A 27,733-nucleotide genomic window follows, 5' to 3' on the forward strand; every position below is an offset into this window, starting at 1 on the left:
CTGGTGTTCAAAATCGTAAAAAAAACGTAAGGAGCTGAACAACGTTTTTTATGACTGGTTTCCATGGCAACCACAGAGCTTCAGCAACTACTGTTGTTACCAATTCACCGTTCTTGCAAAAAGAGTAGTAACAAGTGAAACAGAATGAAAGGGAGATAATTGGAGGGATTTTATTGAAAGCAGACGAGTGCCGTACATTGTTATTACATATGTTTATGTTACGTTTATGGAGGCAAAAAAATAAGACTGAAATTAAACAAAGAATAAGTGAATTTACTGGAAGCCTGGAAAAATCATGGATTACAATGGAAAAATGCGAGCATGAAAAGTAATATGGTTAAGCTTAAACATGGAAAAGAAAAGGACAAGATATTCTAGTAAAAATATAATAAATTTATAACTTAAAATATTGCAGCATTAAGAATTTTTTTTTTAATTCAATTTAACATTATATAATCAATTCTTAACACTGCAATATTTTAAGTTATAAATTTATTATATTTTTTACCAGAACATCTTGTCCTTTCCTTTTCCATGTTTAAGCTAAACCATACTACTTTTCATGTTCGCATTTTTCCATTGTAATATTAATATAGAAAAATGATGGAGAAGAGATGAAAAAAAATACTCATGCAAGGAAGATAAATTTTCACCTGTTAAATTTGGAATTATCTCCCTTATATTAATTTAGTCCTTATTTAAAATAGTCGCAATTGTAACAATTCTTATTTTTCCTCTTCGTCCGGATCAAAGTAACGCAGTCGCAGGGCAGACATTTTTGTTTCAAGCTCAAATGTTGAATCCATGTTAACAGTAAGCGCCATGCGAAGTCGATCCCAGTCGTTTTTCTTTGTGAAATCAATTGGATCATTGGATTGAAGTGAGTCAGGAATTTCACAACTTTCGCGGATAATAGGGATGACCACTTTGTCTTTTGCTTTGCTTTTAATCATCGATAAAATACAAACATCACTGAATAATTTTATCCATTTGTTTTGACAATTATTTGGTGTTAGGATTATCAAAAGTTTACGACTTTTATCGATCGCTTTTGACATACTATCTAGTTTTCTCTCTCCGGGTTGGAAATCACGACTTGGAAAGCAACCTATAAAAAAAAAAAGAAAAAAAAAAAAAAAAGAAAAGAATCATTAATTCAATATTAAAAGCTGAGATAAATAAGCTATATTCTGAGGGCCAAACAAACCGGTCGATGCTGATTTGAAAAATGTTTGAAATAAAAAAGGATCAGCATTTATAATTTTCAGACTCGTTTCATTATTTTCGTTATTGTTAGAATGTTTTAGAAGAAGGTTGGTTAGTTGTTTTTGTTTTACAGCATATCAACCTTTTTCAGGTTATTTAATGCCGAATCTAGCTATTTTGAGGAACAATTTTTAATGGAGTATATTTGTTTTTTAAGTCAGATTCTATTTAACCCATAGTTGGGACCCTAACACATACTACCACTCTGGGTCAAAGTGGACCTGGGAGCAATGGCAATTAAAAGGTGGCTCCACACTCCCCAAGGCCCGTAAGTTGGGGCCTCACCATCGGATATAGTTTTAGGTCATATCCAGGACCTTTAGAAGAAGGAGAGTGCCAAGGCAACATCATTTTCATAAAAGTTTGAAATAGCATTTTTCTTAGTAATACAGAAAGGATTCTCAAATATGTCCAAACATTTCTATACAAAACTGTCTGTCAGTCTGTTTTGCGATCTATCTTGGTTTGTTCATCAGTAACACTCCAACTTGAAATAACATTTCTGTCACTAAATGCACACATTGATTGGACACATCTTACGAAACGATTCTGATACATCCAAGGATTTCTATAATAAGCTTTGTTTGTCAATGCATCTCTCAATTCGTCTAAATAATACAAATTCTGTTTCTTTTTGGTATAGAAAGAAAACACTCACCTCTGAAATTGATTACATCGTCATATTTTTCCAGCTGTGGCCGCAACATAAAATTCACCCATTCCTTGTCCTTTTCTGAATACAAAACAAAAAAATCGTACTCAAAGCTCTCTGAGGTTTCCAACACCTGAATCTCCGCTGGTCCATTTATGTCGGATTCTTGATTGTTTCCTTCTTGAAGCTTCATTTTAAATCGTTCTCTCATGTCGTCACGCACACTAAACCCTGACTGCAGTATTTCGTTGACAATGTCTTCACAGCCTCTTGCATCCCACTCGATCATGTTTTCAATTAAATCAGAAAGCATTTCTGGAAAGTTTGTGTTTATGATTTTGAGAGCGTCCGTTACCCATTTGTCACACTGCCTTTTCTTTGCTTCTTTTAGCATGTAGCGGAATTCGCTCAACAAATTTCTATCTTTGCTCTCATCGTAAAAACAAATAAAACTCATAGAAAGATATGAAAAGCTCTGAGGATATTTTCCACTCCACTTATTCAATTCTAGTGCCATTTTTATAGACTCGAGAGATTTTCTATATTCACTTATAAACGGATAATACTTTCCGAGTAGGGCGTAGATCCTCGCGTCTTTATTTATGTCTCTTTTTTTCAGTGTCTCGTGGAGAATTTCTAGGGCTTCATAGACAAAATCTTTGTTCTGGCAATAAAACTTGATATCTCGATGTCTATTGGGCCTAGCTCTCTCAAAGCAGATTTCAACCATCTTTAACAAACAGAATTGTGTACATCTCGATTGAAGACAAATTTCTGCATCCTTATAAGCGAGTCTCAAATATTCATCAATATTTCCCTTGTAACATTTTTTAGCTATCAGTTCTTTACTATAATCATAATATGCATCTCTTCGGCTTGCATAGGCAAACCAGTTGATGTCTTTATCTGGAAGCAGTTCGATCGATTTATTGTAACTTCTAATTGCTTCCAGAAATTGCTTCTTAGATGACTTCATTCGTCCATATCTTATTAAAATTGTATTGCCATCGGGCCAAAGCTCCATTGCCTTATCCACTAGAGATTCCAGATTTTCTATCTTCTTTTTAAGATTCTCTGACAGGTGATCAATGCATGGTTTCGAAAATCTCCGTGTCGTATACAGCTGGGCAAAAAAGATACATGACTTGGCGAGATACATTTTTAGTGGTTCTTCTAGATTTTTAACTGAGATAAGGCTATCAATCACATGCGAATGGCCTTCTAATGATTTTAAAAAATTCTGGATGCGGTTATCAGTGCAGTCGTCATTTCTATTTCTCCAGGTCTCCATTCTGCCATGGGCAATGGCGAGCTTATGTTCCCATGTCAAGATTTCTTCCTTGGAACAATTTAACTCATTCAGTTTTTCAATTCCTTTCTCAAATCTTTCGACCGCCTTTTCTTTTTCATTGATTTTTTTCTCGTGGGCTGTCTCAGGAATTGTCTTCAGCACTTTGTATGCTTCAACAATCAAGGTGGTAGCTTTTATTACTTGTTCTGTCTGGTTATCTCCCATACTAAGGATTCTCCAGCTTTCCTTTAAGAAAGCTTTTGGTGTTTTGTTGTGATCATCTGCCCAATCATAGGTCAGAGCATTTGCCTGGCCCAAAATACTTCTCGCTTGACATAACGGATTATCTTTATAGGAATCAAGCTGCATTTTATATTTTCCAGCATCCTTCTCACGTCCCATTTCTTTGTAGACATAAATTAAATCAGCAAGAGAATTTAAATCATCTGGATAATCTACAATTAACTGCTCCAACATTAAACGAGCTCTCTTTCGGCCTAAGTCCATGTGGAATAAAATGAAGGCAACCAAATTGCGAATTGCTGGTTTTATATAGATGGGTGCAATTCCAAGGTCATACATCAACTTCTTCCTGGTAATGTTCAAATAATGGCTGCTAAGTTTCTTTTCAATATTTAAGCCAATATTAAACAATCCAGGCTTGAAAGTCCCTTTTGAGGCCATCATGCTGTAAGTAGAAAAAAAATGAAATTTTGTTCTGGATATTTGATAAACAATTAACTTAATTTTTTAACTATTACACATCTTGGATTATTATTTGATACTTCGACAATAAAGAGAAACACTCAGCAACTAAAAAGAGAATGAGATGTTTGCATTTATTGACTGTCCATTTGTCAGATGGGGGAAAAAAAAGGCTTCTTTTAACAATTACGGACCTTTATAGTTGGGTCTGATTTGTATATGTTAAGAACTAAACTAGCATTTGTGGAACCCAACCTAGAAAAAAAAAATGACTAGTGGAAAGCAGTGAGTTTATTTGCAGGACAGAAAACACTAGCTGAAAAGGGGAATGAGGGGCTTATAAAACTGGTCTAAAAATGTCTATAATTAGCAATCATGTAAACGGGTCAATGCGCTACTAACACAAAAACATTGCAACATTTTTTTTTGTGGTGGTTTTAGGTTATGTTCAGTCTACTCTACACCATACTAAAAGTTGGACAAAATTTGAGTATGAGAAAGTTTCAAATGTCAAAGTTGAATATTTTCCACTTACAAGTCATTTTCCATTATGTTTTAAAACACTAGCACAGTCAGTTTTTATGATAAACCAATAAATTTTGCATCAATCTTTCACATGAAGTGGTTGCCAGTGACGTTGAATACCCCCCTACACCGTGTCTATGGTTACCCCTACTCCACCCCGATTCACATAAGTCATAATGTTTCTTCAAAGTTGTTCACACTTCTTCCTCCTCATCCTCATCTTTTATGACTGGAGCACTTTTCACATTGTCACAGTTGCCATCTTGACAATGTTCACGTGCACTGGCACATTCTAGTCCATGCTTTCTGCAGGTACACCTTACGGTATTGCATCCTATCAAACAGTTGCATTGAATCATCTGAATCAGTTCATCTGGAGCAGGACTTTTGTCATCATTTTGTTGGTCATCATTAGAACGAGTTTGTCCTCTTCTATCTTGTATCCCACTCAGATGGTGCTATTTCATCACTACATCCCATCCATTCCATAACCTTGTAATAAGTCTCCAGAGAATGAAATCTATAAGCAGAGGTGGCTGGAGGGAGTCGTTCTGGCGTAATGAACATCTTTGCCCTTGCAACATTTTTGCAAAGCATATAGTATCTAATCGACACCAGTGCTATCATTGCCTTAAAATCATCAGTTTCCACAACATCCTGCATTTGCTTTGGTCAAGAGAATGTTTTTGAACAGTCTTTCATTGTCTTTTCTTTTGATGATTTGCTGGAACTCCAACTTCTTTCCAATCCTGGACACCCTGGACACCGAATCACATCCTGTAAAGACATGCAGAAATAATAAATCATTGCAAACTGCTTCACCAAACACCTGTTTGAGACCCTTGATATTATAGACGTATTATAGAATTTTGTCCAAGCAGAAATAGAGTGTAGTATATTTGGAAACCTCTGTATGAAACAGCAGAAGAACAAGATCTGTGTCTTATTCAATAAGGCTTGTCGAAAGCAGACATACTGATGGCTGCCTTTCCAATTTCAATGTCATCATTTTCCTTCTGCTTAAATAACATCACATCCTTTCTGCTTCATTCGTTCCGATCCTGGATATGACCTTAAACTATATCCGATGGTGAGACCCCAGCTTGCAGGCTTTAGGGAGTGTCAAGCCACCCTTTAATTGCCATTACTCCCAGGTCCACTCTGACCCAGAGTGGTAGTACCTGTTCGGGTCCCAACTATGGGTTAAATAGAAACCGACTTGAAAAAAAAAATATATATATTCTATTAAAAAACTTTTTGTTTCAAAATCACTGGATTCGGCATTAAATAACCTGAAAAGTGTTGATATGCCGTAAAACAAAACCAACCAATTTATTCGTTCCATGATCAGCTGCTTGTTTACCCCATTCGACATGAAGTCATCCTTTTCCCCAGAAAATATTGTGACCTCATTGTTCACATTCCAATTTCAACCTCAAATGTGCAATCCTTTTTACTTGGTCCAACCTCATAACCCTCACACACCACAGTTACTCTTCCACAGTTTTCAGCAGTGAATGATGCATAATCGTCTGTAATCGAACGGTAGGTGCTCCCCTCCTTCTATTTCAGATGGTGAAGGAGAGATCCTCTGTCTAGTATATTGTGCTCTGTGACTCCATTCGATCAGTTGAAACAAGTGGCCAAGCTATACTTAGCATATGCTAATATTTTATGCATAGTTTGCTGGTTTTTTGAGGTCCTTAGCAGTTCATCCTTTTTGTCAGTTAAAAGGTTGTGAATTCTGTCTATGCAATCTGATTCCAACAATTAATCTATATCAGACTCACCCAGTCTTCATCAACATGCACAATCGCTGAAGTTACTCCACTTGGTCTTGAAAACCAGGTTCATGCTCCATGATCCTGGCAACAATCTGATGTGTGAGACACTGATCCACCAGCAGGTGGCCACGAAATACTCGTTGCACTGCCTTTCTGCTCATCATGTGTACGACAGCATTTTCACTATATCCTGCCTCTCTGATCCCCTTGAGTCCAGTGCTGTCCCTTAAAGTCCCAACAGCACCCAACACATTCATGAAGGTATGGGAGGTGCCAAGCAACAATATCACATCCCTAATTGGCCTATCATCTGTAACAGCGTTCACAATTTCAGATGCTTTTCAAAATAGCGGTTGATCAAAAAGTTATGATAGTCGGCATGTTGGGTTTTGACGAGAGAATGCAGAGGTAATTTAGAGTGGACAAAATACAGGTTTCATCTCCTGGCTTCATGTCTATCATTGGGAGAAATTGTACCGAAGATTTTATTATACCTTGCCAACTAGGCATACTCTTGTGGAAGCGAAAAGACATTTCCCCAAAAATGTCTACTTCACGATCACAGACATCAGATGTGTATGGAATTGGCAGAAATTCTAAGCAATGGTTGACATGACATGATAAAGTGATAATTTATAATGTTGATCTTCATCATTTTGTCAAGTTTCAAGTTGGAAGTATTAATTTGTAGCATAGCATCACTGACTTGCTTCTCTGGTGTGATAGCTGCGATCATTCCCATCCCATGAAAGTTACCCTTTCTGTCCAATCTTATAATGTTATGACTAGGGATGTGACAACAGCATATTCTTTTCATTGTTTTGACACTTGAGTATATATCTGTTAATATCTTATGTGTTTTTATATAGATTGTTTTATATAGACTGCTGTGTTTCTCTGTATCTTACTGTGTCTGTAGTGATATGCAAATTAAGTATAATTTACATATGAGCAGATAGCTCATATTTATAAACTGACACCAACTAGAACATATCAATGGCGTAGCCGATAGGATATTCTCTGGTCTTTGAAGACCCGGAATACGTACATACTTGGATGTGTTGCTTTGCTGCTAATGCGAGAAGCAAAATGTTGAAAGACAACAAAAAACAAGGAGGGAGGAATGAAATCTTCTACGAAGAAATAATGGCTGACACGTATACGGTAGAAACAAAAAAGAAAAAATGTACGTACTGTGGAAAAATTCATGAAAGGAAAAAAGAAAAATGCCCAGCGTTTGGAAAAACATGTTCAAAGTGTTTTAAAAAAATCACTTCCAAGAAGTATGTAAAACAAAAAATGTGGAAAGAATAGAGGATGAAGATATGCACATTTTTAAAAGAAGGATAATACACAAAATACTGGATCAATGAATGGAGATACAAAAATAAAAATGAAAATCAACAATTGTGGTGTTGAAATGCAAATAGATACCGGCAGTGAAGTAACCATAATACCCAGAAATTTGTGAGAAAAAAATGGGAAAACCGTTTTTAAAAAAAAGCAACATACAATTACGTCAGTTTGATGGTTCGATTATAGCAATTATGGGTTACTTTGAAGGTTCAATAGAACTAAAAGAAAAGTATGAAGTAGTACCCATTATAGTTACAAATTGCCGAAAAACGCATAGACTATTGGGGAATGATGTATTAAAAATAAATTCAACGAAGTTGATTAATGAAATAGAAATGGAAAATTAAAAAATTATGAAGCTAGCCCGAAATTAACAGAAAATGTCCCCCCCTCCTACTACGATTAAGAAAAGTACCAGAGCATTTATTACCGTTAGTAATAGATAAGTTGCGAAAATTAATAAAGGAAGATTTATTAGAACCTGCCCCTTCAGGAGGAAGTAAATGGGCATCACCCATTGTGGTATTAAAAAAAAGATGGTAACTTGAGAATTTGTGAAGATTATAAAATAGGGGTGAACCATAAAGTTTGCGCTGACTCGTACCCTATTCCGAATGTGGAAATAGCTTTACATAAACTTGCCGGAATTAAAGTATTTTCAAAGATAGACCTAAAATGTTAAGGTGGAAAAGGATGGCGTATGGCATAAAAACGGCAAGTGCAATTTTTCAAAAAGCCATTGAAAAAATAAAAGGAAATATTGAAAATATCATCTGTTATCAAGACGATATATGTGCTGGAGATTTAAATGAAGATGATTTAAAGAAAAAAACTGAAAATATACTGAACCGGCTAAGAGATGCTGGCATGACAGTAAATACAAAAACGTGTGTAACCAACAGTAATGAAATATCATTTTTAGGTTAGTGAATATCAAAGGATGGGATCTCTCCAGATGAAGCGCTAATAGAGAAAATTCTAAAAGTGGATACACCAAAAAATAAAAAAAAAAAGAGTTGGAGTCTTTCTTGTGTTTGATAAATTTTTATAGAAAATATGAGCAAAATATAGCAAGTTGACAGAATCATTTGCGAAATTAAGAAAAAAAAAAATGCGGAGTTCATTTGGTTAGAACACCAACGGAAAGCCTTTGAAAACTTAAAACAGATTCTGGCGAAAAAGCCAATAGTACAAATTTTTTACCCTAACAAGGACATAACTCTAACTACTGACGCTAGTGAGCATTCCGTATCCAGTGTTTTGTCACAAGATGGTCATCCTGTAATGTACTTATCGAGGAGATTAACAACGACTGAATACAATTATTCTAATATAGAAAGGGAGGCACTAGCCATAGGGTGGACAACGGACAGAGCAAGACAGTTCTTGATGGGAAAAAAATTCTTGTTGAAAAGTGATCACAAACCACTGGAATTTATTTTCAATCCAAGAAAAGAACTACCAAAAGGTACAACGTCCAGAATATTACATTGGGTGATCAGACTGATGGCATTCAACTTTGACATTGAGTATGTTAAAGGGAATACGATACCATATGTTGATGCCTTATGTAGATTGAGGTTTTATAAAGAGGATAAGGATGAAAACGACGAGGAATTTGAAGACACATTCCTGCACCTTGTAGAAACTGATGTAATATCTGTAGATAAAATGGCTACTGAAATTACAAATGACCCAATGTTGAACAGAATAGTGTTGAGGATAAAAGAGAATCGCTGGGGAAATTGTTCAATGGCTGGAAGACCATTCAAAGAAATAAGATATAAACTGACTATAGAAAATGGGGTAATATGTAATGGAGACTTGGTCGTTCCCCCCAGAAACACAGAGGAGACAGTTTATAAAAAGTGTACATGATGACGTACATTGTGGAGTAGCAGCTACGCAAAGAAGATTAAAATTGGAAGCATGGTGGCTGGGGTACTCAAGAGACATAGAGGACTATGTAAAAAGATGCACAAAATACATAGAACTCAGGAATTTCAAGCAAAAGAAAATATGTGTGGTCCTGAGAATCAGAACCGTAGAATAGAGTACACATGGATCATGCCTATGTCAATGGAATAGGACTATTAATAATATTAGTATATGCATATTCAGGTTGGCCTGAAGTGGTGAGAGTACCTGATAAAAAAAAATTACCACTGCAAAACAAATATTAAGAGTAATATTTTTGAGAAATGGGATACCGAGAACATTGGTGACTGATAATGAGCCAGAATTTGCGGATGCTGATTTGCATGAATGGTTAAGATAAATAGGATGCAGACCTTACAAGACCCCTCCCTACCACCCTTAAAATAACGGGATAGCGGAAAAGATGGTCCAGATGGTAAAAAGGGCATAAAAGCATGCGTGCAACAGAAGGAGAAAATTGATGCTTTCCTACCAAGATTATTACTAAGTTATAGAACAATTCTGCATGCAGGCAGGTCAGAAAGTCCATGTGCCTTAATGGGCAGACAATTAAGGTCCCCTTTGACTATGTCATATGCCACAAATCAAAAGATGTGGTACAAAAGAAATAAGAATACGGAAGCTGAGACAGAATTTATTATGCAGAAAGGACATAATACTGCAATATTAAATAAAGAATATGGGAACAGTGTTTTAGCTCATGCTGACCAAATAAGATCACAAGGAGAATAATCGGATGAGGAAATGCCTTCAGAGCTGCCCATTATTGATGTAACAGAAGAGTTACTGCAGAATGAGACTGCGAGGAAGAAGTAGAGAGGGACAAGGTAGAAGAGGAAAAAGTAGAATGGGACAAGGCAGAAGAGGAAGATCAGAATATGCAGGAGGAACACTGCGATTATAGGGGAAGACGTGATAGATCCAGATCTCCAAGGAAAAGGAGAGATAAAGGAAGATGTTCAGGAGGGCACAAGAAGTACTCGCAGCATAAAGGCTCTCCATTATAGGGAGATATAGTGATATGCAAATTAAGTATAATTTACATATGAGCAGATAACTCATATTTATAAACCAACACCAACTAGAACAGGTGGTTGTTGAACGCTTGCTTAACGTTATACATGATATATCAGTGTCGGATATATACTTGAAAGTCAAAAGAATAAAAAGAAAATGCTGTTGTCACAGCCCATGTTGTCTCTGGCAAACAACAAGGACTGACCAAGAATGCCCATGTCATCATCTAACACATCAGGAGCAAGTGAACATGCTGCATTCATTTCAAACTTTTGTACTTCTGGATATAATGAAGCAAATACCATGGTTGAAAGACTATCAATCGTGTTGCAATACAAATGGTGCATTTGTATTGCAACACCAAACTGTAGAGGTGCACTAACTGATGTTGCAGCAAAAACTGCAAACTTGCAGGGATAAAATCTAGTGCAGCTGCTAATTTCAATTCGGTGATTGTTGGATATGGTGCAAATGTTTTAATGAGTTTTGCCGCGGTTTGGAGAATGGCTTGTTTCTGTGCTTCCTCATCATCCGCTCGAAGTGAATTGAAAGAAATGCCACAGTTTTTTCCCCTTAAATGTCACAATGTTTTTGATGCCATTACAGCCTTCAATTATGAATACAGAGTTTCCATGTCGACTTAGCAGTTTGTTTTGAGGTGTCAATTTCTATATATCTCTGGGTATAATGGTCAGGGCAATTATTCAGTATGGGGGACTGCTCGGACGGAAAGAAACTGCAACCTACTGTCAGTACAACTGCAAGGAAAGCTATGGCAATACATCAAACTCTATATTCGAGAAACAGTGTCAATAGGGTTCTGAACCAGAACACCTTGGTCTGTAGGGATTACCATAATAGACTGTTGGTACCTGATCCTCATTTAATTACTCTCCGACAACCAATAAAAAGAATAAACCAAAGAAGATAGAATAAACCAACATGAAAAATTATGAGCAACAATGAATTCATGAATGCCTTGAGAGATAGATAGAGAGCTATAGCCATCAATGCCTATACTAGACAGGACACCACTTGAATGAATGAAAAAAATAATTTAATTATGAAATTAAATCCACCAAAATGCTTTTCGGTTTTGTCGTAAACAAATAAATCATTTTAATTTTTAAGGTGACTAAATAAATGAATAAATTACTTTCGTGACACTTCAAAATTTGAAACAAATTTAGGTGCAAGTCTACGAAAAAGGTCCCAAATTCTAGCCTCGTTCTGAGCTCTGAAAAGTTAAGTCATGTCGTCCTAGCTGATTGGTGTTACATCAAATAAAATAATCTCCTTTTTGGTCCATGTTATTTTTCAATCACACCCTTTCTTACAAGTCGAGCAGGAATAAATTAAGAAAATGTAAAACAAAAAAAAGTAAAACAAAAAAGTAAAACAAAAAAAGTTTACACAACAAAAAAAATAAAAATAACAAGAAACAGTTCTTCCCCATTTTTATTTATTTTGAAACAAAACAGTAGTTAGCGTTACTTGTTTTCGTCTGACTATTGTTCTCATCTTGAGTGTTATTTAACGGAGAAACGTTACTTTCCTCCTTTCTTTTCCAAGATGCCTGATGAAGGTCGGAGGCTACACCGACCGAAACATTGCACAAATAACAGTCAAGATGAGAACAATAGTCCAGTCAAAACAAATAATATAAACAATCAACCCACATCTAAAAAATTCAGAACTGTAATACATTTGGCATATGTGACGTTTCTTTGGGTCGTCTGATACACATACGAAACCACGGCAAAAAAACAAAAAACAACTCCAACAATACAAAACCATCTATGGAGCCAGTAACTTTTCTTCTTTCTCTATTTTTCTGAGATAATGACCAACATACCTGACGATGGTTGAAGGCTACACCGACTGAAACATTGCACAAATAACAGTCAAGATGAGAACAATAGTCCAGTCAAAACAAATAATATAAACAATCAACCCTCATCTAAAAAATTCAGAACTGTAATACATCTGTGATCTTCACACGTTTTTGTCATTTTTTTTATAGACCTCTTCTACTTCAATAAACCTTCACGAGAAATAAATGCATTCATGTCCATCCAACAATCTTGTTATTATTGTTGTTGTTTTGTTACTGTCTTTTTCCCTTTACATTTCTCCTGTTTTCCACTGTAAAACAACATATTCAACAGAACAGCATTCATATCAGAGAAAAAGGTTCCAACAGACGTTTCCCTACATTAAATTTTCATTCATTAACTTTCTATATATATATGTACAATTATATATTGGAGTTGTTTTTTGTTTTTTCACCATAGTTTTGTATTGTTATGTTGTCGTATCATAAAGGATATGAGTGTTTGTTATATTGTCTCTATAATAAAGGGTTGAGTGTTTGTTGCGTCATCTCTAATAATGGATTAGAAGAGATGACGTGTTATATTATATATTTATGTTGTATCATAAAGGGAATCGTGTGTGAGTGACATGTATTTTCAGAACCTACCTCTGCTTCTTCGATGTTGGACCATCTGGAATTTCTTGTCCTGGAGGGAGACTTGATACCTGTTTTTGGATGAAGATTCAATCACTCCAAGACAAGGAATTAGTTCTATAGTTTATTTCACTTTTCCCAGATGTCCTGCAGAAGGTGGAAAGTGAAATCGGCCTGTATGGGTTCTTCTTCTACACACGTCAGCGTTCGCCCCCCCCCCAGTGAAGAGGAGGAGACAACGGGAAGCCGTCCGTTGTCTTCTGAGTCCAAATCAAATCTCAACGATTCAGCTAACCTGATCACATGACTCGCACGCAATCCAATCAGCTGATCTTAACTTCCGGTCAACGTGTCTACACTATAACTCACCTCTTCCTCTCTCTCTCTCTCCCTCTCTCTATTCCTTAACATTCTCTCTCTCTCTCTCTCTCTCTCTCCCTCTCTCTCTATTCCTTAACAGTATGTGAAAAAAAGAAAAAAAAAATTGGTTGACAAAGGAGAGGCAACTCTTATAATTATAATTATCTCGCTTTTATCATTGAAATTTTAAAGAGGGGTTGTACAAATTTTTGTTTTTCCTACAATTAGAGATTCGCATACATTGCTAATTTCTATGCTTGGTCTGCTGAGTCATTTTTGTTTTTTTAGCATATGACCTTTCCCTACATTAAATTTTCATTCATTAACTAATACACACACACGCACACAATTATAGGCTACATATGTGCACACGTTTCTATTACAACTTTAGAAAAGCAGCAGAAACATGCATGCACATGTGTAGCCAATGTTTATATAAATAAATATACTATAAGTATGCTCTGCTTGCCATTGACTACTTTTTGATAAACACCAGATTTGCAGTGGATTTACAGTGATACAGTCATTAATATAATTTAATTATGTGTCTTATGTATCGAGCACTGTCAAACTAAATACTGAAAATATATACATAGCCCTAAAAGAGCCCCTGGGACACACTCAAGAGTTATCGCGAAGTATAGATAAACAAAATTATACAGAAATCAGTAGTCCTGGATATGACCTTAACTATATCCGATGGTGAGGGCCCCAGCTTGCAGACCTTAGGGAGTGTGGAGCCACCCTTCAATTACCATTGCTCCCAGGTCCACTCTGACCCGGAGTGGTAGCACCTGTTAGGGTCCCAACTATGGGTTAAATAGAATACGACTTAAAAAAACAAATATACTATATTAAAAAATCGTTCTTCAAAATCACCAGATTCGGCATTAAATAACCTGAAAAGGGTTGATATGCCGTAAAACAAAACAACCAACCAACCAACCAACAGAAATCAGTTAGTTACAACTTTTCTAGAAAATTTTATAAAAATCCATGGCATCATTAATAAGCACAAGAGTTTCAATTTTAGCCATTTTATACTCCACGACAACTCTTGGGTCTTTTAGGACTAATAAAAACACTCCATTTTTGGGACTATTTTACCATATTTGTCCAAAATTTTCTGTGTATGTCAATTTAGCAGTTTTGCATGGTGCTGAACTCAAATTTAAATATGTTAAGACCTTGGGGACTTTTGGTGCTAAATGGAAGTGGGGGCAAATGCTGAACTTAGTCATTTCTTTTTTTGCATGGTGCAGAACTCAAATTTACATATGTTAAGGCCTAAAACTGCATCATTTTTTTTTATAGACCTCTTCTACTTTAATAAACCTTCACGAGAAAAAATGCTTTCATGTCGATCCAACAATCTTGTTATTATTGTTGTTGTTTTGTTACTGTCTTTTTCCCTTTACATTTCTCCTGTTTTCCACTGTAAAACAACATATTCAACAGAACAGCATTCATATCAGAGAAAAAGGTTCCAACAGACTTTTCCCTACATTAAATTTTCATTCATTAACTTTCTATATATATATGTACAATTATATATTGAAGTTGTTTTTTTTGTTTTTTCACCATAGTTTTGTATGTGAAAAAAAAAAAAAATTGGTTGACAAAGGAGAGGCAACTCTTATAAATATAATTATCTCCCTTTTATCATTGAAATTTTAAAGAGGGGTTGTACAAATTTTTGTTTTTTCCTACAATTAGAGGTTCCCATACGTTGCTAATTTCTATGCTTGGTCTGCTGAGTCATTTTTTCTTTTTTTAGCATAGTTATTTTTATATTTTTATAATTGGTCACTTTTATTGATCTTACAAGTCGAACAGAAATAAACTAAAAGAAGTAAAAAAAAAAAAAAAACAAGCAAAAAAGCCCAGTTCAAAGAAGTTTCGAGCATTTATTACTATAAACAACAAACCAAAAATGTGGTAAAGAAACAAAGGCGAACCTGAGGAAGTTTGACTCCCTTTACATTTTTTATTTTCATCCTTTTGTTTTTCAATTTTTTCAGCAAATTATTATCGAATGGACACTAGTCTACTAAATTATCAAAAGAAATGGAAAAAAAGAAAAGAAGTCAATGTAGATATTTGTATGGGGTGCTCAGTTTCTAATGCACCATTCTAGTAAATCGGTCACCCATTTTAGAACCACTTGACGTTTTTTTTAGGCTAATTTTATAAATTTAGCCTTTCTAAAGCAGTTTGACCTTTTTTTGAATTTCGCTTTCTCCGATTATTTTATATAAATATTTATGGTTATCTTCAGGTTTTGTCACTCGACATTTACTAAGGTTTTGCTGGGGCGATTTAAAAAAAAAATTTCTATTTTTTTTTTTGTTTCAAGTTTCGTCAAGTTTCGTTACTCAACATTTACAAGCTAAGGGCAATGAATGTGTGCTAGAGTACCACCTGAATAAAGTTGATTTATAGGGGTATTTGAGTCTGCATTGTTTTCATGGTACTTGTACAGTTTAATCAAGACATTAAAAAATGAAAATATCGAAAAAAAGGTTATATTGTACATATCCGTTTTGGCATGAAGATCTCCAAAAAAAAAAATTCCCTTAATTTGATCGAGTAGTTTTTTTTTTGTTTTTTTTCCTTTTACAGCGGAAAAACACGTTTTTATGAGAGCCTGTTGAAGACAGACATCTTGTTTTTTTTTTTAAATTTTTGTTTGACATTTATAAACGCCAAAGAGAGATAACTCCATGTAAAGCGCCGACACTCCCTCCCCATCTTTAATACTAGCTTTTCTTCCTAAAAGTCGAACCTTTTGCTCGGTATCATAACAAATTGTTTTTTTGCTGTAAAACAAAAACTACTTGATGAAATTAAGTGAATTTTTTTTTTTTTTTTTTTTTTTGAGAACTTCATTAACCGTAACAGATACGTACAATTTAAACTTTTTTTCGATATTTCCATTTTTTAATGTCTTGATTAAACTATACAAGTACCGTTTTCACTGGTCGGCATGTTTGTTTTTGTGCACACATTAAATTTTTGCACAAATATTTAAATGTTGTTTTCACGTGCACATTCAGTTTTTTACAAAAAACGATCTTTAGATTGTAAATGTCGAGTGATGAAAAAATGAGTATTAAAAAAAAATAAATAAATAAAAAATGTTAAAAATAAAAAATTCGTCCTAGGGAAAACCTTTTTAAATGTCGGGTGACGATAAACATAAATATGTATATAAAATAATTGTCGAAAGCAAAAAGCAAAAAAGCCAAACTGTTAAAAAAAAAAAAAAAGGACTAAATTGGCGAAATTTGGTCTAAAAACGTCGAGTGATTCTAAAATGGGTGATCGATTTACTAAAACGTTGCATTAGAAACCGAGCACCCCTACACATATTTAAATATTGATTTTTTTAAAATTTATTGTTTGTTTTTATAATATAATAGACTAGTGCTTGTGTTATGGTGATTAATCGGTCTATTATTCTCATTTTGGGTGTTTTCAATCGCTGCAACCTGCGACCTTCTTCGGGTGTTGAAAACATGCTTCTTTTTCTACTGAAGAAAAAGAAAAGGTTGGCTCTGCATTACAAGAATTTGAACCGTTTGTTTGAGGGTGGGTCCGTAGATTCTTCTAATGCAATAAATCTGGCATTTAAACCCGTCTCAAATTTCCCGTTTACATGGTATTAACCCCTGGAGCCTGGGACTATTTTGCACCATTTCACCATTTTCGTTAACGCTTTTCTTACATAATAATGCGTTTGCGCGTGCACGCGCGTAGTAAAGTGACTGGTCACATCGTGGAGGAATCTTTAAAAGAGATTTAAAATAAGAAAGTTTAAAAAAAAAAAAATGTAGTTAATTTTTTTTGTGTTACATAATTTTTAATGCTTCTTACTTGATCTAAAAGATTAAGTTTTCACGAGCGGTTTTACATAGATATATTTTAATGTTTTTCGTTCTTTTTTTGGAGAGGGGGTATTGAATTATAGAACCTGTAAATTTTTTAACAGGCGCTTCTGCAGTTTAATTAACCGTTTTTCCGTAAGTAACGCACCAACATTAACCGAGGAGAACAACCGTTTAACCGCCACACACCGCCCCCTCCACCTCAATGTAAATAGAATTTGTGTGAAATATTAAACAGTTCTTCTGCTCGGTTAATGTTAGCGCGTTACTTACAGAAGAACGGTTAATTAAACTGCAGAAGCGGCTGTTAAAAAATTTACAACTTGTTACAGAAAAACGGTTAATTAAACTGCAGAAGCACCTGTTAAAAACGTTATATAATTGATTACCACCCTCCAAAAAAAAGAACGAAAAATATGTCTTTAAACCACTCTTTTGAAAACTTTCTTATTTCAAATCTCCGCTAAAGATTCCTCCGCAACGTGACCAGTCACTTTACTAGGCGCGTGCACGTGCGAACAATCATGTAAGAAAAGCGTTAACGAAAGCAGTGAATGGTGCAAAATAGTTCCAGGCTCTAGGGGTAGGTGTATCAGAATTTTTGTAGGAATTTTTGACACCCCTAACACGAAACTGCGAATAAAATATAAAAAAAAAACTCGTAATTTCTCTTTTAAAGGTGGGTTGTTTATTTTCTTTATGGATTATACTTCCAAAATAAACTATTAAAGTTGTATAAAAAGTAATTGAAATATTATTTTTTCATTTTTTAAATAATAAATAATGAAATTAATTGAATTTTACGAGCTCAGTATTTTTCAATTTTTAAACTTTAAAAATCTATCAAAATTTTTTTATTGATTCTATTTTTACGATATTTTCAGGGTCAATGTGAAATTTTATGCTCTTACCAATAAACCGAATATAATATTTTAGACAAACGTTTTTTTTTATTCAAGCCCCCCCTCCCATTTTCAAATGTCTATTAAAAAGTAAATAATTAATTTGCTCACCAAAGTTTTATATATCACAAATTGAAGATAAAAGATCAATAAATTGTAATGATAGCGCTGCTCTTTCATTTCAGTAACTTTTATATAGACTCTTTCATTCTGGTTTCGTGATCTAACTTTTGTATGCACTCACGCATGCGCATAGCAATTAATTAATAAAGCGGGGCGCCATTATTCAGTTCCCTTCTTACCAACCAAACACACGTGTTCCAATCTGCCTGATACTACTGGTCAATATGCAAGCCTTCTAGACCTTTTCCTCACAACTTCCCCTGAGCTGTGTTCATGTTCCGTTCTATCTCCTCTGGGATCCTCTGACCACCCTGTTGTAGCAGTTAAGATAAAAATGAATCTCTCCACCGTACTGTATATCGATACTCTATGGCTGACTGGGATAGCTTCCGTACATTCATATCTGACCTACCTCTGCATTCCATGTTTAAAAAGGATGTGTCTTCTATAGTATCAGACCTGACCGAAGGCATAGACCGATTCATACCATCCAAAAAATTCCAACAAAAACCTAACAGCCAGCCATGGTTCTCCCCCGAATGTGTTGCTGCCATCGCACACAGAAATCACTTTTTCTATAGCTACCAACGTAATAGATGTACTGAGACAAAAGATGCTTTCAGGACTGCCAGCAACCACTGTAAAAGTGTAATAAAAAATGCAAGAGAGCTATATGCTCAGTCTGTTAAATCCAAAGTAGCTGAGCAGTGGCTTGGTTCCCACCAGTTCTGGCAAATAGCAAACAGGATCTTGAACAGAAGCGTGCGTTCTATCCCAACTATCATCAATGGACCTGAGGTCATCTCATCAGTATCAGACAAGGCCAGACTATTTGCCAAGAACTTTGCAGCTAATTCTACCCTCTGCGACAATGGCCATCAACTCCCTGTATTTCCTCCTATAACAGACAACACGCTATGCAACATACAAATATCTGTGCATGAGGTTGCTAAGCTAATCAAGAACCTTGATTCCAGTAAAGCAACTGGCCCTGACGGCATTCCAGTTATAGTGCTGAAAAAGCTCCAACCAGAACTTGCCCCCATACTTACAAAACTGTTTAAGCGTTGCCTTAAGGAGAAGTGCTTTCCAACACCCTGGAAAACCTCATCAGTATGCCCTGTATTTAAGAATTCAGGTGAAAAGTCATCTCCCTCTCAGTACAGATCAATAAGTCTCCTGTGTGTCATGAGTAAGTTGTTGGAATCCATATTAAATAAAGAAGTAGTCAACCACCTCAACAGAAACAACCTTCTTAGTGACATGCAATATGGCTTCCGCTCTGCAAGATCTACAGAAGATGTGCTAACAGTTATATCACATAGGATTAGTGAATCTCTTGACAAAGGTTTCCTTTCCAGGGAAATTGCTCTTGACATATCGAAAGCCTTCAATAAGGTATGGCATAAGGGCCTACTTCACAAGATTCCCAGCTACGGTATTACTGGAAATATTTTCTCAATCATTAAATCATTTCTCCCTGATAGGTTCATAAGAGTAGTGGTTGATGGGCAGAAATCAGAGGCCCACGGTATTAATGCTGGAGTCCCTCAGGGGTCCATCCTGGGCCCAACTCTCTTCCTGATCTACATCAATGATCTCCCAAAACACATACTTAAATCATTCGTTGACATCTATGCTGATGACACGACCATCTATGGCAACACATCAAAGGCTGTAAATGACAAAGTTCTCTCAAATTCTCTCTCTTCTGATCTTGAGCGCGTGGTACAATGGGGGAAGAGGTGGCTGGTCATTTTTAATACATTCCAAACCAAGCTTCTATCTTTACATCATCAATGCTCTGATTCCAATCCAACATCAATTGAAATGGATGGCTCTCGTCTTAGGGAGGCTCCATGTTTTGACAAGCTTCTGAGTTTGACCTTTACTCCTGATCTGAAATGGAACACGTACATCAGGTCTGTTGCCAAGGACGCTGGGAAAATGGTGGGATCCTTCTACCGCTCCAGAAGATATCTCACTACTGATGCAATTCTCTATCTGTATAAAAGCCAAGTACGTCCAAGGATGGAATACTGCTGCCACATCTGGGCAGGAACTGCTAAAAACAGCCTATCCTGCCTTGACAGAGTACAAAATATAATTTGTGATTTGGTGGGGATGCCCTTTTCTCTTCCCTGCAGCCTCTCACCCACAGAGGAGACGTTGTGAGCCTGTCTTTCTTTTATCGTTATTTCCTTGGCAAGTGCTCGTCTGAGCTCCAATCTCTCCTCCCTCGCCAATCTTTCTCGAGAAACACCCGTCTGGCTGAAACTACTGGCAATAATTTTCCCCACTCTTTATCTGTGCCTAAATCCAAAACATAGATTCCATGAGCAGAGCTTCTTTCTCATAAGTACACGATTGTGGAACTCTCTTCCGTTCGCCTGTTTCCCACCTGACTACAACTTGGATGTCTTCAAATCCAACATAAACAAATTCCTGACAAACCGCTACCTCAAGTAAGAGATTCTATCAAATCTCCAATACTAATGATTACTACAATACTATCTCATTGATTACTGTACACGCAATAACCCTTATCCCTGAGTGGCCTCCAGGCCTTGATAAGCAGTGACCCTCATGAACATAAAAAATAAAAAAATCTTATTCTTACACATCCATGCACAACACAACATTACATATATATATTCAAATTTAAAACAAAAAAAAGTAGTGTTTTTTAGAAATTTACCTGTAAAATTCGAAGTTTAAAACCTTTTTTTAAAACCACGTTGTTTGTTTTTTTATTGTTTTTTTTTTTAATGAAACCTTGGTCCTTGCTCCTTTAATCGAAAAAAAAATTAGGGTTTGAATTACATTTTTCGAGTAGTTATAAGCTTGAAAAGACAGGGGGTCGAATTAATTCACGCCTCCCATTTTGAAATGTCTATTAAAAAGTAAATAATTAATTTACTCACCAAAGTTTTATATATCACAAATTGAAGATAAAAGATCAATAAATAATATATTCAAATTTAAAACAAAAAAAGTAGTATTTTTTTAGAAATTTGGCTGTAAAGTCCGAGGTTTAAAACCATTTTTTTTTTTTTTTTGTAATGAAACCTTGGTCCTTGCTCCTTTAATTGAAAACATTGGTCCTTGCTCCTTTAATTGAATTACATTTTTCGAGGAGTTATAAGCTTGGAAAAACGGGGTGGAATTATTTAATATTTTTCACGAAATTTCTGACACATCTACTCCAGGGGTTAATACCATGCAAACAGTAAATTTGCGACGGGTTTAAATGCCAGATTCGTTTTCAACGACCTTGATAACCTCAAGAAACACAAACTAGAATGGTTGGTATTGTGTTAAAGTTAAAATAAATATTTACCAAAAAAGGCCAAACTGCTTTTTAAAAATTTGGCCTAAAAACGTCGAGTGGTTCTAAATTAGGTCGTTGATTTACTCGAACGTGGCATTAGAAACTGAACTAGAAACTACAAATATTTAAATATTGATTTAGGGTTTATATTACTACTGTTTACCGATGTATTGGAAAATTAAAAATGGCACCGGACTCTCTGTTGAACGCGGTTAAGTTTGGAAAAATGAGTTTTAAAAAAACTATACAAAATACTATCAAAAACCCACCGAATATATGTCGATCTATGTCACGGTGACATATGTCGAGCGAGTTTCTAACAGTATAGTCGATTGGGGGAGGGTACCGCTCGTACACGTGCATAGTGCACCATTTTCATTAATAATTAATTTTCTATCGAATTGAAGAAATAACACACAAGCACAACTGATTTTTTTTTTTTAAATAATTACACAACACTTTAAATTTAAACGAATCTATTCAAACGGTTATTAGGTGAAAGTACAGAATAGTTACAATAGCCCGGTAACATAAGTGAAAGTGATTTTTAATATCGTATTTAGCTAAATCCATAACAAAGAACACTTGAATTAATGGTTTATTTTGAATGAATTCGCGTGTAATTAAAAAAAAAAAAGTATTTCGTCACAAAAATATATTGTAAAACTTGAATTTAACTTTTCTTTTCGTTTCTTTTTACTTTTTTTTTTTTAAATCGGACTATTATCGATCAGAACTCACTTCTTGTTCCTTTTGGTTTGTCTTATTTGAATTGAATTGATATAATGATATAATAAGCCAGCAAACGAACAAAAGTGTCCACAAATAAATAAATACAAAATAAATAAATGTTAGCAGGACTAAAGTTACTTTCTACCTACAATTTCTCATTATTTTTTAGAACTTTTTTTTTTTTTAGAAATAATTACAACATTTTAAATTTAACTCAATGTATTCAAACGGTCCTTTGGAAAAGAAATATGTAAAATAAAGTGGTGAAATATTACCCTTCTATTTTTTAAAATAGTATTTTCAAGTTAAATTCAAGCTTTACAGTATCTTTTTGTTTATTAAATTGTTAGGTGAAAGTACAGAATAGTTACAATACACCCGCCATCCCGGTAACATAAGTGCATAAGTATCAATAAAGTGATTTTTAATATCGTATTCAGCTTAATCCATAACAAGCGACATTTGAATGAATGGTTTATTTTATTGATGCTACACCGAAATCACGTGATTAAAATTTTAGCAGACGAAACATTGGGTGTCAAAAGAGTAAACAGTTCCAATTCGCCCTCAGTCGAACAACGTTCAACATCGGAGCCGATGCATTTCGCTCGGTGCCCGGAAAACACATCCCGGGAAAACTCGTACCCGGAAAAATCCCCCCTCTTTTTGCTAGGTAGGAAAACAAATTTAGGAAAACTCCTCCCCGGAAAACTTGTCTCTGGGAACAGTTTTTTTTTTTTTTTAAGCAAGCGTTAAAAATAAATTTAAAAAATATTATGAGGTGCAGGTGCACTAAAAACAATATCTCCTTCAAGAACGGTAATAAAATGTGTTTTTAATCGATATTTATTCAATAAGGGACCAGTTTTCCTACCTAGTAAAAAGGGGGGGGAGTTTTTGAGTACGAGTTTTCCAGGTACCACGTTGAAATGGTGCCCGGAAAACTCGTCTCCGGAAAACTCGTCTCCGGAAAACTCGTACCCAACAAACTCCCCCCCCCCTTTTTACTAGGTAGGAAAACTGGTCCCTTATTGAATAAATATCGACTGAAAACACATACGTACATTTTATATTCGTTTTTATCATCACCCCCCCCCCCCCAGAAATCCAGTAAAGTCGCCATTAAAGTTTTTGGGGAATTGGAAAGAATTTTGACATGGATCCCAAAAATATAGTTGAAAAATAGGGAGGAAAAAGTAGATTACACGACAAAACTACTATTTAAATTGATTTTAATCCTAGTATTTAGGAATATCGGATTTCGTCTTTCATAAGAAGCCAAAAAATAAAACTTACCATCCCATTCTCTGTTCGAGACAAGAAGGCGGAGCTCTTTGTAGTGACGTTAATGGTGTCCGTTTTTAGTATGGAAGACCAATAGTGAAACAAACATGTTATTAATTTGATTAAAGCACTTATCAAATATTCGACAGAATTAAGACATTTTTTAAAAGTTAAAATTATAGAAATTCACAAATATGTACCTATTTACTATGCCTCCCCACGGGACAGAGTTAGACACCAGGGTCGTTTTTTAACGTGGAGAAAAGGTACAAAAATAAAAATTGTCTCAGTCGTGAAGGATTTCTCCTCCACCTAAAGAGAACAAGAAATGGAAGTGCAGCACTGCAGCATATGAAGAACAGATACTACACTTTGATCTTGACCAAAAGGCCAAGAACTTGTTCCGGGAAAACTCGTCTCGGGAAAACTCGTACCCGGAGCCCCCCCCCCTTTTTTTTGCTAGGTAGAAAAACCGGTCCCTTATTGAATAAATATCGATTGAAAACACATTTTATTACCGATCTTGAAGGAGATATTGTTTTTAAAAGATGCACCCCCATAATATTTAAAAAAATTATTTTTAACTTTTGCTTTAAAAAAATAAACTTGATCACTGAGTCAAGATACGAAAAACGAAACCAAATATTTACTTTTAAAAAAATACTCTAGTTTTAACATTTTTTGTGTCATTACAAAACAAAAATAAAGAAAACACGTATATTCAAAGAAAGCAATTATTTTATTGAGAAGAATTAATTCAGTTTAAATAATTCTTGTGTTATTACAAAACAAAAAAAAAGAAAACACGGTCTTATGCAATTTTGGTACTGCGACTGCGCTGAAATAATAACGTTATTTCGAAAGCCATTCTTAACATAGGAAGTGTATCGTTTAAAAGTCATTTCGGAGGCACATGTGCAGTATGCAGACGGCGGCTATTGTTAGGGGGCGATAACTCCAATTTCTTCTTGGGCGAATAACGCGGCAAATAAGTAACAAAGAAGATTTTTTTCCGAACAGGAAAATATAAAACCAAAACATTTATTGTATACAAAATAATTGTAAAAACAGTTATTTAAAAGTCTGCGTAAAGAGATATAATTTAATAAAATAATTTTGTAATAAAAATAACATTAGATTTTTATCAAGTAAAATAGCTTTTTTTTTTCTCGAACAAATAAATAATTAAATGAAACATCTTTTTGAATCAAAGCAACTTTGAAGGGTCAACAAAAAAATTAATAATTAATTATAATTAATATAATGTTTTTTTGACAGAGATGCGCAACATGGCGACAGTTTAGTAAAGATGGCCGCCGTGCGTGCGCATACAGCAGAAGTGTTATTTCGTGAACAAAAAAATGTGTTAAAACTAAATTAATTTTTCGGTAATTCACGGGGAACATGGACCGTGCATCAATGGTGTTTTTATTTTGTAGAGGACTAAGATATATATATCCTAATCCCGTTACAAAAGAAAATAATGAAACGAATGGAATGGAGGGGAAAAAAAAAACTCAATTGCTGGATAAGATAAACGTGTCGTTATTTACTGTTGAAAGAATAAATGTTTTAGATATAACACGTGTTCATGTCCGCGTTCGGTTGTCACCATCGTTTGTTGCGGAACTGGTAGTATAGAAAGAAATGGAAATATGTGTTTATCTCATGTTCGGGTCACTATCGTTTGTTCGCACATGGGAAGAGAAGTGAGTAACGTAGTGGAACAAGAAATGGCCGTCCGGCACGTAGAAAGAGAAAGAGAGAGAGAGAGTGAGAATGTCAATCCAGTTCATGGAGATAGAAGCGTATAAAGTGTACGTACTGTTTGTTAGCTTTTTGCCCCACATGGTAGCAAGTGGCGTGAGGTGCGCGCGCCTCCCGAAAGGAAGGCAGCTGGTTCGTCGAATCGTTCAGCTCGGAAGCTGGTCCGAAAAAAAAAAAGCTGCTTATTGCTCTTGCTTTTATAGTTGTTTCCGGTGGTCTTTTGCGCATGTGTGGATTTCCTTTGAAAGGGGAATGACGTTGCCCATGTGTGCGTACGTGTGCGCGTATGTGAGTACATGTGTGTACGTTAGCGTGTGTGTGTATACACATGAATGTGAGTGTATATACGCAATAGTGAATATATGTACGTGTGTGGACGTGGGTGCGTATGCATATGACAAGTAATATAGCTTGAAATGTGAACGCGTGTTTTTGTGTGAGACTAGAAAAGGCTCGCGCAATACTCCCCTTCATAGGAAAAAAAAAATATGCAGTGTATATATATTTATATATTTTTTTTTGTAAATAATGTTTTCGGTAATTGACTTTTCATCCTGTTTTTTTTTTTTTGCTGTTGGTGTGGTTGTTTGAAAAAAACCCTCAAAAACGGAGTGTGTTTGTAAAAAAAAGTATTTACTTACATGTGGAAAAGGCATTTACTCTTTTTTAGGGTGACATTTGTTTGTTTGTTTTTTTTTTTGTTGTGTGCTGACATGTGCAACGAGTTGCTTGGACAGTGAAATGAATTGTCCGTTTGGAAGGAAAATTTTTGTTAGTGTTGACGTGATGTGTTCAGTTGACTGTGTCTTCGCAAGTGAGTCTGCGGTAGTGTGTGTACATTGTTTGGATGGGCGCTAGTTGCGCATTCGTTCTTGTTGAACGATGAGTGTGGTAGCCGGCTGTCAACAAAACTTCCAGCTGTGAGTTTATCAGCGTGTGTGGTGCATCTCAACTCGTATTGTTGATTCAGCTTCTTCCTATGTGTTGATAGGAATATCCTGTAATTGTTTCTTTGTTGTTGCTTCTGCTGTGCAGGAGAAAATGTGTATAGGCCTATGTGATTTTGCTCCTCACGTTTGTTGCAGGGTAATGTCAGGAAACCGTGAAAAATGTTTGTCGAGCTCGAATTTTTCTTTAAATTCGGTATGAAGTTGACAGCTCTGTGTTTATTTTTTTGCCAAGTCTGACGAGGGGTTTCGTCATTGTTGTTTGTAGTAGTTATTCCTGTCGGTAGTAGTTCACTTGTTTTTCTTTGTTGAAATGTTTGTTTCTTTATCAAATAAAACGTGCGTCTCACTCAAAACAATTAATTTCAAAAAGGTAGGGTCACCATGCTTGTTCATTTCATGTCTCGTCGTGGTTGCCGGTTTGTTGTAAGACTTGTAGTATAGGAGGAAATGGGTGTTCCTCTCGCGTTTGTGTGTCACCAATTTTGTTGAGGTGGTGGAAATTAGGAATAATGAATTGAATTGAGAAAGAGACGAAGTACGTGTTAAATTGAATTAAACGAACTAGTATTTATTTTGTGAAGAAATAAATGAAAGAAAAGGGTACGACACATGTTTAGCTTGGCGTGCGTCTCTCGCTGTTAACTGGTGAGAAGGAAGGTCTATAGTTTGGCGTGCGTCTCGCATTGTTAGCTGGTGAGAAGGAAAGTGTATTGTTGTTGTCGAGAGAGAGAGAGAGTGAGTGTGTGTATGAGTGTTTCGTTCAAATGCATCCATTTCATTTTAAAATAACGAGGTCACCATCTTCCTGTAGAAAGAATGGAACGAATGAAATGAAGGAACAAAAACTCAATTGCTGGATAAGATAAACGTGTCATTTATTTACTGTTGAAAGAATGAATGTTTTAGATATAACACATATTCATGTCCGCGCGGGTGTAACCATCGTTTGCTGCGGGACTGGTGGTGTAGAAAGAAAAGGAAATGTGTGTTCATCTCAAGTTCGGGTCACTATCGTTTGTTTGCGCATGAGAAGAGAAGTGAGTAATGTAGTGGAAATGAGAATGATAGTCCAGCGTGTAGACAAAGACAAAGATAGAGGGTTGACATTTGTTAAACTGTGCGCCATGTTAGCAGTCAGCTATGCAGTGGTGTTCTCAGGGACAAGTTGTATATATAGAGAGAGAAAGAGTGAGAATGTCAATCCAGTTTATGGAGAGAGAAAGCGTATAAAGTGTACGTACGGTCTGTTAGCTTTTTGTCCCACATAGTAGCAGGTGGTGTGAGGTACGTGGGCGCCGCAAGGGCGGCGAGTGACCGCCGATCACTCAACTCAGAAAGCGAGTTGGAAAAAAGGGCTGGAAACAGCTTGTCTCTTGCTTTTATATTTGTTTCC

General features: G+C 35.5%; 1 protein-coding gene and 1 pseudogene across 2 annotated transcripts; both read right to left on the bottom strand.

The window, feature by feature from the left end:
* Nucleotides 1-145: 145 nt before the first annotated feature.
* LOC145248129 (uncharacterized) lies at nucleotides 146-23,775 on the bottom strand. 2 transcript variants are annotated; one of them, XM_080109944.1, is made up of 3 exons: nucleotides 23,636-23,775; nucleotides 1,925-3,897; nucleotides 146-1,108 (listed from the first exon to the last, which is right to left on the bottom strand). In XM_080109944.1, the coding sequence occupies exons 1-3, from the start codon at nucleotides 23,641-23,643 to the stop codon at nucleotides 726-728; spliced, it is 2,364 nt and encodes a 787-aa protein (XP_079966070.1). In that variant the 5' UTR covers nucleotides 23,644-23,775; the 3' UTR covers nucleotides 146-725. The 2 variants fall into 2 exon arrangements, with proteins under 2 accessions (XP_079966070.1, XP_079966071.1); XM_080109945.1 differs by lacking the exon at nucleotides 23,636-23,775 and adding an exon at nucleotides 13,017-13,169.
* A 109-nt stretch (nucleotides 23,776-23,884) lies between these two features.
* LOC145248469 (U2 spliceosomal RNA) lies at nucleotides 23,885-24,025 on the bottom strand (annotated as a pseudogene).
* Between the last annotated feature and the right edge of the window lie 3,708 nt (nucleotides 24,026-27,733).

This window comes from Euprymna scolopes, chromosome 26 (assembly GCF_053919585.1).
Source record: "Euprymna scolopes isolate OS-2025 chromosome 26, ASM5391958v1, whole genome shotgun sequence".
NCBI lineage: Eukaryota > Metazoa > Mollusca > Cephalopoda > Sepiida > Sepiolidae > Euprymna > Euprymna scolopes.

Excerpts from the sequence above, each read along its gene's own strand:
- LOC145248129 (XM_080109944.1), bottom strand. Across the intron at positions 1,109-1,924 it reads CGATGTAATCAATTTCAGAG|GTTGCTTTCCAAGTCGTGAT; the intron begins GTGAGTGTTTTC and ends TTTTTTTTATAG.